This window comes from Melopsittacus undulatus, chromosome Z (genome assembly GCF_012275295.1).
Source record: "Melopsittacus undulatus isolate bMelUnd1 chromosome Z, bMelUnd1.mat.Z, whole genome shotgun sequence".
Classification (NCBI taxonomy): Eukaryota; Metazoa; Chordata; class Aves; order Psittaciformes; family Psittaculidae; genus Melopsittacus; species Melopsittacus undulatus.
In genome coordinates, this window is record NC_047557.1 from 81871224 (window position 1) to 81887483 (window position 16260).

Here is a 16260-nt window from a genome sequence, read left to right on the forward strand (position 1 = left end):
CAGAGATCCCTGTGTACCACACACCTGTGCTATATATTGCTTAGAATCTGCCCGGTCCTCTTTATGGCAGCCAGTTCCTGCTTCTGACACAAGGTGTCAGTGAAGGACTTGGAGCTGCTTTCTTTTGACTCAATGCTATGAGCATGCGTCTGTGCTTGAGTGGAATCTGTCTTGGGCAACCAAACTTATGAGTCACCCACATTTCTGCTGTCAAAAGGATGGTGAGCTGTCTCCACCTTCTAAAAACTATGGTGGCCTGTTAGGTGGTATCATCTCTGGAGAATAAAAAGCTGTTGATATATTTGAACAGCAGTGCTGCTTTTAAGCAGCAGAGTTTAGTCTGAAAGTGGAATGTAGGTTATTGCCAGGCTTTACTGTTGGTCTACAATGCTTCATATTCCAAAAAGTACAGGGAGCCTGAAGTGCACAGAAGTGTCTTTAGAAACAGGAATTTATTTTCCTTCAAGTCAGCATTCATGAGCCTTCTACTGCTAATGTTCCTCTTCCTTCCACACTGTTAGTATAGGAAACATTTCTTTTCAACCTGACAGTGTTAGAGATGTGATTGATACAGTGAAATCCAGCAGCAGGACATATCACCTTCAACTTAGGTAATGAGGTCATGAAATGGCCAGCTGAAAATTTGGCTGAAGCTTATTAGTGTAGGCCTTTGTTGGGAAAGGCTTCCCACAGGCTGTGTGTTTCCTCCACCACCACCTCTGTGGGTGCTATGCTTCTGTTGGTGCAGTTGGTTCAACTGGGGTCTTGTGCACCTTATGGAAACAATGGTGGAATGGGCTCTTTTGTGTCTTCAGCTTAAGTTGTGTGTAGAATGAATCTCATGCCCCTGCAAGAATCTCTCATGTTTTGCTTGTGTATATCAGCCTGCACTTTTTCCTGTGAAAACTCTGGGTTTTCAGTTCACATAACCGCAAGGTAGTGGTGTTGTGTCACGTCTGTGAAGAACACAGCGACCATCTGAGTCTGTATTTGGGAGGCAAAGGCTGAGTAGGAGAAGAAAATACATGTGATTCTTTTAGATAGAAAGGATTTCTAAGACTGTGGTCCTCTCATCTCCTCAGTTTGGTCTACAGGCCTCCATTTGTAGGATTCTTGCTAACCAACAGTGAAATTGGAGAGCTTGAAGCACTGGACTGCCTGGCTTCACAACAGCTGGAGGGCATGGTGGTCTTCCTGAATGGTGTCCTCACACCAGAGACCTGTTTCCTGTCAAATGCATCTGCAGGAACACATAGGGAGTGCTGTGCTCTTGATACAGGGCTGGATGGTGTGGAATAAACCAAGACTGGATGGGTTGGTTGGTTTTTGAGTCTTGAGGAGCATTTACAGGGGTGCTGTCTGTAGCCCTCCCTGCCCAGAAGGGGAGTGCTGCTTTCAGTCATCTGAGGAGGGCATTACTAAAGGCTTTCGATCTTAAATGCCTCTTCAGGGTAATGACATCCGCTTCTCCTCCACTCTTTCCTCTTCCTCTTTCTCCAGGCAAAGGAGAGGTGATGAAATAATTGGAAGTGTATTGAACATGTGATTGAGCTGGTGTGAAGTGAAATCTGTCTTCTTGTTGTCTAACCACAGAGCAGTAGACATACCAGAGCAGAGGCCTGCCTGAGCAGAGCTGTGGCCTCTTAGAGGCAAGAAATGGATGTTTGGAGCGTTTCCTGTGTGCACCAGGCTTCTGCTGAGTGCAGTATGTGCTTTTGTTTTCGTAGTCCCAAGGATATTTCTTCTCCCCTCGAGGCTGCCTTTGCTTCATGGTGTTATGTGCTGAATGTTCACCACATCTCTTTTCACTGAGAGCAGGAAAGGCTGCGCTACCTTTCTCTCTTCCATTATATTGCTGTGGTCCTGGAGTTCAGGCCCAGAAAGTTTGGAGCTGGGCTTCTCCTTTGGCTTAACCACATGGGCAGTGTGTCCTCTCATATAGATAACCTGCATTGTTACCAGAGCTACAGACTTCCTGGAAGCCTGCTTTTGACATCTTGATCCATAGTAGAGCTCATGGTGTTCTCCTGGGTGTGGGGAGAAGAGGGTAGGTCCTTTCCCGTGCAGCTCCTCTAGTGTACAAGCAAACAAGGAGTGGCCACTTGATAGTCCTGAAGTGTGGCCATGCTTAGATATGTCTTGAACTCTGTGAATGGTTCAGTCTGAATCTGGAACGTGGTGGGTGTAGAAGCCAAGCTGTCATAGGTAGGTACCTTTTGAAAGCATGATAACAATGTTTTCTCTCTCCTGACATCTAAGACCCATTTGTGGAAAGATGACCTTTGCTGCTGGGACTGTGCAGGAGGATTGTCCCTGTCCCCAGGAGCTTTCATCTGCAGGATGAGGCCAAGCATATGGGAATGGTGACACCTGAGGAGGGCTTAGACCATTCCCATCTTGTGAATGCTGGCTGCATGTACAGAGAGAGAGTAGTAACTAAAAGGCTTGTTCTTCTAATCTCAATGCTTTGTCCTGCATCCTCCAGTGTAACTGCTGGCTGTGGCTGGTTAATCAGCTGTCGTCTTAAAACAAACTCAAGGAAAACATTCTTTATTGGAGGAAGATGGCACTTCCACGGCCTGCAAGCACTGTGGTCTCTGGCTTCCTGCAGGGTTCAGCAGAGGCTCTTTGCTGTTTGTTCTGGCCTCCTTTGCTGGGCAGAGACACACTTCGTGGCTTCTTCTAGCTAAACTTGCATGCAGCAGCTGAGGTCAGCTTCTCAGTATTAGTGCAGCTTCAGTCCTTGTTTGTGTACTGCCCCTCCTTAGAAGATGGTGGTGTCTGGGTTTCCTGGCAGCCTGTTGGTACTTTCATCTTGTTGTTTTTCTTTTGCTCTCGGCTCCTGCAGTGTGAGAATGTTTTCTGTCCTGTTTCCGTTAGCTTCTGCCTCTCCTTTAAATCACTGCACTAGGTGCTGGGTTGATGTCCTGTCCTGTTGGTGTAGTGGACCTCAGAGGTTATATAGAGTAGACCTCAGAGTTATATATACTGTGACTTAGTGCAGTGTGGTTTTAGAGGGGAGAAGAAAAGGGTACATAGAGGTGAAATTTCTTGGAGGTGCAGGTAGATTAGGAGGTGTTCCTCACCTTTTGGAAGGATTAGGAGAGGGCTACCTGGTTGAGGGCTCCTGAGGAAACAAAACCTAGATGTGCTGTGTTTGAGGCTCTCATGGGGGCAACTTCAACCCCGGGAAGGGCTGCACTAGAAACATGGGCTGCTGTTTGGTGCTGAGGATGTCTCAGAGAAGTGAAAGATGAGAGGCAAGATGCTGGTGGGTGGAAAGGGGCAAAGGTGATGCTTCTCTGTGTCTGGCTCTGGCCTAGAGGATTTGCTCCTCTGGCCTAGAGGAACTGCTGCCTGACAGCAGAAGAAAATTGGTATGCCTGTACTGTGGTGTGCAACCACAGAAAAGATCTTAAATTCTCTGTGGAATGAAGGGTCTCTGGATGCTTCTTGAGTGAGATTTCAGAGAATCAGTTCCAGGAGTGTCTGAGGTGGTTTTAAACAGATCTAATGGAAAGCAGTAAGCCATATGGTAATGACTGCAGTCTTCTGAAGGGAGATATTTGTGACAGCTGAACTGCAGGCTGCTGTGTGATCCCTCAGCTGCTTTACTGCCTCCAGCCTGGGAGATGGCAAAAAAGATTGTAATTTTAATATATGCAGTGATGGCCCTGGGTGCTTTCGAGTGAGATGTCAGGGTCACAGCAGATAATTGTGTGAAAACGTCAGTTAAGCTTTTGCAACTTCCAAGCTGATTCCATGCCTGTGTGTGTGAGAAGACAAATCGGTTCTTGCCTGGAAGTGCTCAAGCCCTTAACTTGATTCAGAGCTCTGCAATGCAGTTACGGGAGGATGCTGAAGAAGGAAGGGTAGAAGTTTGAGTTGCTAGGGCCTTGGGTCACTGAGTAGGGCTTAGAGAATAGGCTTTGACTGACAGATGTCTGAAAGACTGAATAATGGCTTAATTCCTTGTTACAGCACAGCAGACCTGTAGGAGAGCATAGTAATATTACTGTGGATCTAAAGTCTCTCATGGAAATGTCATCTGAAATGTCAAGGTGTGGTTGAATTAAACTTCATTTGTGCTTGTGCCTCACATACAGCCTGCTGCACCGAAACCAGAGGGCCTTATCAGAGATTTGAAAGGAGGTGGCTGTAAGTACATGTCATGGTAATTTCAAGCATTTCCCTACTTGAAAACTCAGCAGAAACAGGCTGTTGTTCTGACAGGCTGTTGTGTTCTTGCATAAGGCAGCTTTCTGGGAACTATGACCTGGCCATAATTTACTAGCTTTTGCAGGGGAGGAGAGAGAACAAAAGTGTTGTGGTAATTCAGACACTCCCATGCCAAATGCTGCCTCAGATCTGTTTCTTAGTGTGTGAATTGCTTGGAAAAATTCCTAAACAGGCAAACATACCTCTCAGATGCAGTTGCTGCTTTGAGGCTATGTGCTGTTGCTACTCAGCATCTGGAGGAGCCTATCAGCAGTGCCTGGGCTCTAGGTGCAGGTCTCTCCTTTTCAGCAGGCAGAAGACTTGCAGCCAGCATCTTGTCGACATGCAGCGTGTGGGATCCCTGGCAGCTGCTGTTAGAGGCCAACTCCAGCTCAATCTGAACTTGTGTTAGGAAATAGGAACTTGAGCTTCTGGAGAGCTTGGGGCTTGCTCAGCAGTGGGTCTACTTATTAGTCACTGTGCTACTGCGACAGCTCTTCTGGCAGGGGATTTGTGAGACACTGGGATTAGTTTGTTCTTAACTGTGAAGCCTAACATGTGAATAGCCCTATTAAAACCTCCCAAACCCTCTTGGCTGAGGCTTAGTGATGGGCTTGAGGAGGAGAGGCTCACTTAAGTCACTTGTACACCATGGGATGCATTGAGTCAGGGTTTATAAATCCGGTCAGATTTTTGGAAAATCTGTTCTGTTCTGTCTGCTTGGATGTTAAGAGATTCAGAAGACTTTAGTTTGTGGCTGGCTTTCCAAGTGTTATATAAACATGGCCCTTATTCCAGTTGCAACATAATGTTATGCTGACTCTTGTGCTGTGGAGCTGGCGGGGCAACCCCCTCATCAAACAGGACAAAATGCTCTGGGAGCTTGCTCAAAGCTCTTGAGGGAGAAGCTGCAAGGCACAGCATGCAGCCTGTGTGACTCTGGTCTCCATGAGATGCAGCTCTGACTTCCTGGAAGTAGATGGTATGGCAAACTCTACTTTTTGTGTTGCTTGCAGCCTCAAAAGGAAGAGCAGAGTTGCAAGTCGTGATGACACCAAAAGGAACAGATGGTTTTAGGCTAGTAGAATTGGAGTTGAGGAAATGGCTAGAAACTTTGGAAGCTTCCCTACTGAAGTAAGAGATAGGTAGGATATGCAATAGCTGCTGCCTTTCCAAGGTCCAGTATAGCTGCAAAACAGCATCACATACCTTTCTGGGAAGGCTTAGTTTTTGTTAAAGGTCTGCACGATGGCAAAGAACTGCAAGAAGGAGGTATGTGAATGTAGTTATTGCAGTCCCTTGGGCCTTCCCTTGCAGTCTGATTTTATGGGTGCAATACTCTTACCATGATCCTTTCTCTCACATTCACTGAGCAACTGCTGAATTTTGTTCCATTCTTTCTACAGCCTCCTCTAAAAGCAAACAAGTAAAGCCCTGACAGTGGAACTTAATTTCTACTTGAGCCCCAAAGCTTCTCATCCAAGACCTCTCAGAAAAGGGAATGAAACTTGTCGAGTGTTCGACTCTGTGCAAGGTTCATGTTAAAAACTCCATTGTCTGAGTTATCCAGGCAACGTTTTCCCACCTCAGAAGTGTGAGCATAAGTTGGCAATGATTTGGTAGAACAAAACACAGCTGTTTAGCTGCAGCATAGTCTGGGGAACAGAGATCTACTTTAAGTTTCTGCTGCTTTGCTTCAGCTGGGATGTGTGTTGTTGGGCAAGTAACTCTTTGCTCTATCCAGGCTTCCTTAGTAAGAGTACCACCAAACTCTCCTCTAAACCTCAGAAATAGTGCTTGGTTTCTGTCATGTTTCTGAGTTGCTGGCCTTTTCCTCTCTCTGTAACCACCATGTTTCCTGTGATGCTTAGCAGTGGTAATGTCTTCGTAACTAAAAAGTGCTGGGTCAACATCATCTTTACTAGACCTCCTTGGAAATAACCAGAAGAGTTAAAGTCAGCGTGAAAGCTGTTTTACCCCTTGGGCTGGGGACAGTGTCTCGCTGTACAGTCCAACCTCAGTTTGGAGCCCAGTGTGGAGGATGCTCTCCAGCTTGTGCCCTGTAGCTGGGTGGAATGTGAAAAGATCAAGCTCCTCAAGCTAGGCTGAGTCCTTGCTTTGACCTCGGTACTGTGGTTGCTTGTGCTGTAATGCTGAGGACTCAATGATTCAGTGGAGGGGAAAGGCAGCCTCAGTGCTGCTCTTTCACAGAAACCAGGGAGAAATGGCTTTTTCTTTTTTTTCTTCTTGTTTTCTCTGGACTGTGTGTTCACATCTGGTTTGACTAAACTCTTGCAGCTACTCTCCTTTCCCCATAAAGGTCTTGAATCCCTTGGAGGGTGCTTGTCTAACTGGCCCTCCGAGGTGAAGTTGAAGGAAGATGAACATTATGTACCAGTGCAACTAGCAGAGCTTTGTAGGATTGTATGACGTTCCTCAGTTCTGGATTCAGTTTTTCCATGGAGACACTTAAATGCTTTTGGCCCAAATAGGGCTTTTATCTTGACAGAGCTAAGCATGTTGTGGTTGATTGTTGGCCAGGACTGGAGCTTGGTTGGGCACCTGACCTGCAGCAAGGGTAACGGAGGAAACAAAGGTTCCCTCTGCTCCAGATTGGAGGAGGGGAAGGCTTCTAAGCATGTTCCTTGTCTTGATTTTGGCTGGGATAGAGTTAATTTTCTTCTAGTAGCTGGTCCAGTGCTGTGTTTTGAATTTAGGATGAGAATAACATACCAGTGTTCTAGCTGTTGCTAAGTACCGCTTATTCTAAATCAAGGACTTTTCAGTCTTTGATGCTTTGCCAGTGAGGAGGGGCACAAGAAGCCAGAAGGGAGCACAGCCAGGACAGCTAACCTGAACTATTCAAAGGGGTATTCCGTACCAAAGCATGTCATGACCAGTATAGAAACTAGGGGGAGTTGGCTGGAAAACTTCTCCAGGCTGAACAAGCCCAGCTCTCCCAGCCTGTCTTCAAAGCAGAGGTGCTCCAGCCCTCCCAGCATCTTCATGGCCCTGCTCTGGACTCGCTCTAACTGGTCTGCCTATTTTTTAATTTCAGGGTTGCTGTTTGTGTATTTTTGGCTTTAAAAGCTTTTCCAATGCCACCCGTCACTAGTATCTGAGGAAACTTGCTTGTGGGTAGAGATAGGGTCTTGGTTGTGATTGCTTCAGAGAAGCGTGCAACCAGAGCCCTTGAGGCTAGAGAAAGTGCTTAAGTTGTTTTTTTCAAATTATTTTCTAGAAAGTATTTGCTAGAAATCTAGAACCTCCCATCTTGATCAAACACAGTGGGCAGCTGCATGCTCAGTTGCACAGTGCCACAGTTACCTCTTTAAGATTGGGCAAAGCTGGTATTGTGAAACACTGATCTCCTTCTGTGTTTGGGTTGTCCATGATAAAACTAAGCACAGATAAAAACATATGATTTAATGTGGGTTTTTTCTAGGTGGTCTTTCAGAGAAGAGAATGCCTAGAAAAGGGCTGAGCAACAGCTTTCTTGGGTATGCTCAAAAGAAAAACCAGCCCAAACCCAACACAAACACTGTAGAGTGGAATTATTATTTATTTTTCAGACTTGAAACTGCACCTCCAGAGCACAGACTATGGGAACTTCCTGGCCAACGAAGCCTCCCCACTCACTGTCTCCGTCATAGACGACAAGCTGAAAGAGAAGATGGTAGTGGAGTTCCGTCACATGAGGAACCATGCCTATGAGCCTCTAGCAAGTTTTCTGGACTTCATCACGTGAGTACCAACATTAACACTGGTGTTCTTCCAGACTTGAGGGCTCTCAGATCATTTTCCACTCTTGACCCTGTAGCTCCTGTGTGTTCTGCAGCTTCTTGAACAAAACTCATATCTGGAGGTCTCAAAGCAGCAGCACAATATCACTGCACTATTAAAGGCTTCTGCTTCTTGAGTGTGCTGGCACAGCTGGTTGGCTGCTTTCCCTGCAGTACTGGTTCAGTCTCTATTGGACCTGTCATTTAGCTTTGTCCCTTGTGTTAAATGTTCATCTTTTATTGTTCTTAAATGTGATCCTGCTGCAATGCATGTGCACAACAGCAGTTGCATGCTCATTCTGACCCACTGAGGTCTGTCAGCCTTTGTTGAGGCTTCTGTGATTCTGATATCTCACTCTGGGGTCTATATGCCTTCCTCTGATCCTGTCACAAACTGGTTTAAGGAGTTGACCTGGCCAAAAATTGAACCACCTTACTGTTTTGTCATTAATCATTAATTTTTTTTTTTATTTTCAGCCAACTTTGTGGAATCCAACAAATAGTGGATTTCCAGTAAGGAAAGGGAGGGCCTAGAACATGCAGCTGGGAAAGACAGGGCTGCAGCACCCTCAATATGTCTCACTTGGTGCATGAAAAGACACAGGGTGTGTACACTTCCACAGGAGGTTCAGCTGATGTGAAAAGCTTGAAATAGCACAGTTTCCTTACAAGTGTCTTCTCCTGGCAGTTTTGCACAACCCTCTGCTTCTGTGTGTTGCTTTTGCTTTAATCGGTAGTAAAGCGAAATTCCTAGCCTCGGTGAGATACCAGTTGTGCTAGTCAGCAATTTTACTTCCATGTTTCAGTTGCATTTTTTTCCTTTCTTTAGCCTACACTCCTGTAAGATCTATTTTGCCCTGCAAACTGCCTAGCTGGTGGCCTCCTCTGAGCAGTAAGGAGGTATCTTATGGGCAGAAGTTAATTTCAGGTTCAGTAGAACATGTTTTTTTAAGATGGATCTCTGAGGGGAAAGTAGTATTCTGTAATATACTCTTCTGAAAGAGTATTCTGTTCTCTGAGGAGAAAGTAGTAGGACAGTTCATAAATCAGCACTGATTTATTTGATACAGTGAGCTTGGGCTCATCACAGGTGCTCTGGTACATGGTATTTAATCTTGCATTTCCAACAGTTGTGTGTATATTATCTTGCTAGCCATCTAGAGTTTTTTGAAGGATGGAGGCTGATATAGACAGGCATTTGTGGTCAGTTCAAAGATTTAAGATTGGCTTATCTGGGGTGTCTCCTGCACATGTAGATATTGATTAAAGACCTGTCTGTCTGCCACATTCCTTTTTTTCTGTCCTTTCTATGTCTGAAAGGGCATAGAAACAACTATCTCATTTTCTGACCTATTAGCTCTTATCTGTTATTTTCTGGGTCACTCTGCTAAAGCTGCCTAACTTCTAAGCCTTTCCTATTTCCTAAGAAATAGCTTTTTGTTATATGCTTGTCTCTAAAACACATGGAGTTTTCATATTTGGCTCCAAATATGCAGTAAGATATGGCAAGTCATCAGCAGGACATTACTAAGCACTCATCTTGCAGGAGTGTTTGCAATAGATGCAGTAGGTCCTAGCTCATCTTAAGCTGATTGGAACAATCTCTTCTAGTCTTTCAAACTGAACTGTCAAAACACCTCTTTGCCCATCTTGAGTTTGCTGTGAAGACTGTTTGAGCCTGGTAATATTAGGTAGGAAATTAGGTAATATTAGGTAATATTAGGTAGGTAATATTAGGTAATATTAGGTAGGTAATATTAGGTAATATTAGGAGGAAAAATGCATGCTTTTCTGCTGTTACCTTACAGGTTTATAGAAATATTTCTATGGAAATACTATAGTAATCACTAATGGTCTCTTCTAGCTTCTGCCATATTTGTTTAAAGGCAATAGTTTGGGCAGGATAGATGAGTATCTTGCAGACATTAAAACTTGCTGTCCCCAACTGTCTCGCTTTGAAAACTGGTGTCTGTAAAAGATGAACTGAAAGGCCTCAGATCATGCCTACCCTGATTACACGCTGCATGACTTAGTAAGAAGACTCTGAATTGCTCTGGAAGTCCAGTTTCTTGTTACAACAGTCCTGTTGACCTTTATCCAGTGTCTATATCCAGCTCGAGTTGTGTAGAAGACCTTGAACATCTGTGATCTGATAGCCTGATGGCTGTCATTCCAGCTGTTGGAATGACTTAATAGTAAAACTGGTGTTTTGTCCTCAGCTTGATTTAACTTTCATTGTGTTCTGCTTTTGTCTCTCTGATTTTGATGAGTTCTGTATAGCCAATCACAATTCTTTGCAGATATCCCTATCTCTTACATACTGCATAATCTCTTCTTGGGTATATTGGTCCCATTCAGCACAGGAAGTTTCTTCCTTGTGTTGTCTTCACTCTTATCTCTTTCTTTTTAACCATGAGATTTGCGTTAATACTACTGTCTGCAGTGCTGCTTGGGGGAAGGCAAAAGGTGAAGCAGGAGAAAAGCCACTTTCCTACATAAAACGTCCTCACTCTTGCAGAGCCTTTTGTACAAGGAGTCCAAGTGTTTAGTTGCATTTTGTTGTGGTTCTGCTGCACCACTGATGTAGGAGTCTCCCCTGAGTCTGCACTCATCAAACCAATGGAGTGTTACTGAAATAGGGAACCTGTTACCAGCTTCAGAAGGTCTAAGGTGGGAGTCACTGTCAGCATGTTACAAGCTCTAATAACTTGTCTGTAGTGTCATTAGAAGTTAAAATACAAGAATGACGCTGAAACACAGGAGCTTGGCGAAGGTGCCACCTTTGCCCAGCAGTTTTTACTATATTCTGTTGATAATACTATATTTAGTGACAGGACTAGTAGAAAAGAGGGTAGGCTAGATACGACTTCTTGGGCTGCCTTTCAGACTGTGTTTTGTTCCCTGAAACTGTCCTGTAGGTTGTAGCAGCTCTTGGTTCAGGGCAGGGGATGGAAGTTTTGGAGGTCCTGTTTGCAGATCCCTCTCCTGGGAAGCTTCCCATGCACATCCCAAATAGCTTGAGTGAGCATAGGACAGCTCTGTTGGGAGTCTGGCAGTGTGTACTTGTGCCAGTACTTCACCTAACCCAGGCTTGCATGCTACCAGCATCACAGGCAGTTTCAGCCCAAGGATGTTGGCAGTGCTGGGGGTGTTGTACCTGTGCACGCAGAGGTACTGTGTCATCTGCCTACCCAGGTGACACTGGAACAAGCCAGTGCCATTTGATCTCCTGCTCTAGCTGTGAACACAGAATAGGCGTAATGGGGTGATTTATCTTGGCCTTCCGAACATTACTATTTCCTACTCCTTTCTTTTAGGGTAACTAATGAAACTTGAGGAGGAAATGGTAAAGATGTTCCTGGTAGGCAGCTCAGGGCAAGTGACTCACCAGGTGGTCAGAAGAAGAAATTGTACTGAACTGAATGTGTCTATGTGCTAAACCGAACAGGCTGAATTGAAATAGAAAATGGTAGAAAGATATGGAAAGTTTGAGCATGGCTGGCTTCTGCAGGAGGAAAGCTTGAGTGCACTGGAACTGTCCAGAGGGAAAGGCATTGGTTGAAAACAGATTTTGAAAACTGAGTGGCACTGTAGGAGGTGTGACTGGCTTAAAATGGAAGGAAATGTTTTACAGCAGATTCAGTTCAGCTCTGAAACTCACTGCTGCAGGATGCCTTTGTAGGTACTAACTTCTTGTCTGTCTTAGAAATACCAGACAAGAGGTGTGTTAAGTATGCAGGTACCATCCCACTGAGAGCAGTCAGGATGTTGGTGGCTGGTGCTGGAAGGTAGGTGGAGCATTTAAAAACAGTCTTTGTCCTGGTGGACCTCTGGGGTGGTTTTGAGTTGATCAGGAGGTGAGTGTTGCACACGGTTTTCGAGGGTGCTCTGCTGTTGACTCAGGGCACATTGCTGAGGGATCTGGGGAACTGTCTGATCTCAGGAGCAGGTATGCCTTTGTTCCCTCCCCAACCTGCCAAAAGCTGTTTGTCCCCCCGTGTGAAATTTCTGTTGCTTCTTCTCTGTGGCCCATGAACCCAGGTAGGGGCCATGGGAAGCAGAAGCAGCAGCAGGGCTGGTGCGGGGCCTCTGGAGCACCGGGAGGATGCTGTTCCTCCTTGCTGTTCAGCCCAGCTCCAGGGAGTTGAAGCAGCTCTGCCTGTGACTTGCCGGAAGGTGGCACTCCAGCCCTGTCACTGCCCTGCCCCAGGGGCATCCCATCCCCTATGTGGCCTCTGGGGGTGAGCAGCAGTTAACTTGCCTCCTGAGCTTAGGGGAAAGGACACTGTTGGAAGGCACATGAACAAAATTAACCCAAGAATGCACCTAGGCAGCAACCCAATTCCACCTGTCACTTGCTGCCACTGTTTTTTGTCCTGTTGTGCTCTTCTGGCACCACACTGACTCTTTCCTGGCACTTATCCTCTCCAGGAACTCTGTGGCAAGTGTAGCATTGTTAGTATCAAAATATAGAGGAAGTTGGCTGATTTCCCTTTTGTTTTTTCAAGTGGTGGCTGTAGCTGGTGGCCTTCTGCCACTGCATATTGTGGCAAGGAAAAGTTCAACTTGTTGAGCCTGCCACAGTCTGTGACACACCTGATAGCTCTGTGTCTTGCCATGTAGCTCCTTGATGGTGCTTTCCCATGAGTTTCAACAGCCCACAGTAGGTTCTGACTTGATAGGCACAAGTTGACTGTTAACATCTCACTCCAACACAAACAATTGACTATTTGGCTGAGGGAATGCAGCGATGTTCTGTAGGGCAGCAACAAGCAGGTATTAAGTGTACTTGAAACAGCAAAACCCACTTCCTGAATTCAACAAGCACATACTGACTTGTGGGATGGAAGTGGGTTTTAGGTTCTTCTCAGTGCTGTGCTGCCCTGCCTTTCTGTAAAGGACTTGTTTGTGTTAGCCTGTCACCATGCTGTGTCCTGTCTCCTTCCTTTCAGTATTCCTGTACGTGGTTTGAATAGGATTCTTTATCATGGTGCTGCTTCTGACTCTTGCCTGCTGTAGCTTGGTCTGGTTGTCAACTTTAGTATTTTTCTAGGGGAAAAATATGTAAGAAAGGTTTGGTTGTTTGGGGTTTTTTTTTGCCCTTGCTTCAGCACAATCTCTTCCTTCCCCTTGGAAGTGGCTTCACAGATCCTGGTGTGTGGGGCTCTGACAGATCTTGGGCTCCTTGAGCCCTTGCAGCAAGCTGTTGGGCAGAGAAGGATTTGATCTTGTGCTCAGATGGGGAAGCTGATGGTAACTGTGTGGAGACTTGAGCCTGCTGTAAGAGTGAGGTCTAGGGGTGAGCTGGGTCTAAACACATTTCCCAAATCCATAATCAAGCCCCTTGTCAGAGGACAAGACTGAGTTGTCTTTTGTCCTTACCTAGTCTGCTAGGGCTGGGAACTGGGTTCTTTGTTGCCCTGGGGATGCACCTGGGAACTTCACTTTCAGTATGTTTTTGTGGTCACAAGGCATGTTTTTGATGAGGTTGCATGTACCCTTCCCCTTTCACATGCTTTTTTTGTAGCTGATGCTTCCCTCTGTTACCTTCTCTCTGACCCAGTGCTGCTCTGCCTCTCCCATGCACTGGATAGATCTAGTTTCTGCTGCATGACTTTGAGTTTGAACTTCATCTTGCAGCAGTGGTTTTTCTGGAGCCAAATTGTTTTCAATTGCTACTTTTGCTGAAGAGCAATAATTCTCTTCTCTGGAGTAGCAAGTTGCCTGTCTATTCTAAATATACTGGAGTGTGCATCTTGGCATAACTGCAGAGGTTACAAAACATGACTGCATCCTTTTGAAGCTCTCTCTTGCAGAAGAGAAAGCTCCTGATGCTTTACATTAGACACTTGCAGTTTATTTGGGCAAATGTCCCAGTCTGAAGGATCTTTACTAATCTGCTGTGGTTAAAACTGTGCTATACTATTCTCAGTTAGTTGTTGACTGCTTGGTGGCGGTGGGGCTGGGAAGCAAAAATGACTGGAGTGGCTGGAGATCCTGCAATAAAAGCTTTATGAGCTTTTTCTGGCAGAGACTGTTTTGGCAGAGAAGCACAGGTTTCTGACAAACAGCTTCCCTGTTTGCAGGGAGTGCAAAGTTGAACTGATAAGCCAAATTCTTGGAGGAATTATGCAATATTCAAAATAAGAGGGCATGTAACTAATGGTGTGGAAACGATCACAGACTTGTGTCCTCTGGATGGTAGCATTGGAACTGCAGCTATTGTCCTGCATATCCACATACTCAAAGGACACAGATCTCCTACCTGTTTCCCAGAACCAATATCAGTGAGCACAGACAGGTTTAGGTGCCTGATGGGGAGCCATGGAGTCAAAATGGTGTGACTGTCGGTGCCCTCATCAGAAAGGGAGGCTTTCAAAGGTGGATTCCACTGTGTGTTGTGTTGAGGGAACATTTTTTCTGCAAACCTCTAATGCCTGGAAAACACTTCGTTTGGCCACTGGATTTCAGCTGGAACAGTATAACCTTCCTCCTACAGACCAGCACTGTTCTTTGCTTGGAAGGTGTTAGCACAGTGCCTCACAAACACAGTGAGCTACAGTAATGTTTGGAAGAGCTAGCAAAGTGTTGTCAGTGGCAGTAAAGATGCAGAAGAAGCAAGTGATGACCTCCAGATTTAAGCCAGTGTTTCACAAAGAAAAATCTTGAATGAAAGTTCAGCCCCAAGAAGTGGCTCTGGCAAGCTGTGTGTGATTAGATGGGAACTCTGGATAACATTCCTGCCCAAGCTGATGCTGTTTCATCCAGAGGCAGTGTGTGGACTTAGGTATCTTCTTGGACTTTGTTTAAAGCTGAATGTCTCTGGTGATTCTGCATTTCACAGGAGCAGTCCTTGCCCTTCCCTCATGTTCCTTCTTGCAGTCTTTCCCTCTACGGCCTGTCTGGTAGAGGCATAGAACAGGGAGGAAGGTTATCAGTGCTCCTCTAATAAATTTATGTATGGTTGTGATTTTTCCAGAAGGCCATCTGTGTGCAGTGCCTTCAGTTGGATAAACATTCACTGAACACTTCTGTTCCCATGTAACATGCTTCAGTCCTTGATTGAAACCATTCTCAAGGTGTTCTGGTGCTGGACTTTAGCAGCCTTCATTTTTCTCTTGCCTTCCAATCAGTTCGCTTCACCCAATGCTTTAGACTGGCAGGTTAAGCTCTGGAAAGACCTGAAAGCCAAGAGTACTGCTTCTGAAGCTTTCTTAGGGGTGTCTTGGGTCCTAGTCCCCTCTCCCAGATCTATTCTGCATGCAGATATGAAGTCTTGTAAATACTTGCATAGAGCTTTGTGGAAGTAACACAATATTTGGAGGATGAGCTATATCTAGCCCATATGTTTTATTGCATGTCAAATGGCATGATGATTTGTCTTGTCTTCTGCTAGCAGCAGATCTGTATGCACAGTAATGTTCTGCATGTTTGTTGGGTCCAGGCCACATGGTCACTGAGAAGTGAGTAAAGGCTTTCAGGCCATCAAACTCCTTCAGCTCTCTTGGCTACAAGAGGCAGGTTTGGGGATAAATTGAGATTAAACAGCACAGTCTTTCCTCTAATTTCATTTCCTTGAAATGTATTGTGTTTTGGTCTGTGTGAAAGCAGCATGATTACATGTTTCTGGTCAATATTTAAAATGTAATTAGCACTGGGGTCTGCTCAGCACAGCATGGAGTGCCAAGACTCAGCCTTGCATATCAGCCTAGTGTTTTTAAGCTCTGAGGCATCAAGTTTAGGCAGCCAGAGGTTCTTGCACAAGGCTTTGAGGTGTTCAAAACATTCCCTGGTATTTCAAGGGATTTGGACACAGACAGAACACAACATCATATTTGTAAAGCCTCAAAGCTAAAAAAAAAAGAGGTACTTCATCTAGCTTTTTTTCTCATTAGCCTTTAATGTGCTAACACTATATGACTGCTCATAAGTTACCAGAAGGTGCCACTGGGAAACAGATGTCACTATCCCAAGACACCTAGACTCACTAGAAGATAGTAAAAATCGTAGAGATGCAGCTAAATATTGATTAATGCTGAAAACATTCCTGGATGCCTAGATTTGAAAGGCTGCCCCAGCCTCTCTAGTACTGTGATGTTACAGCTCTGCTATGAAATGGTCTCAATGATCTGAGTTTAGCAGGGCACCCACTTACTGGCTGAATGCCCTTAGTTTGTGGTGGCAACCATAAAATTCTCAGCTTTCCCTTTGGCACGTTCACAAACCTACCACTTAGGTGTGGTTTTTATTGGTGTGATTC

The 16260-nt window shown here is 45.2% G+C and overlaps 1 protein-coding gene across 1 annotated transcript in view; it reads left to right on the forward strand.

Moving 5' to 3' along the window:
* Positions 1 to 16260, forward strand: part of ATP6V0D1 (ATPase H+ transporting V0 subunit d1) — a 36411-nt gene that overhangs the window by 2945 nt on the left and 17206 nt on the right. Inside the window, exon 2 of the mRNA XM_005152289.3 lies at positions 7791 to 7962. Coding sequence (XP_005152346.1) covers positions 7791 to 7962 — 172 coding nt within the window. The remainder of the gene's footprint in view (positions 1 to 7790; positions 7963 to 16260) is intronic.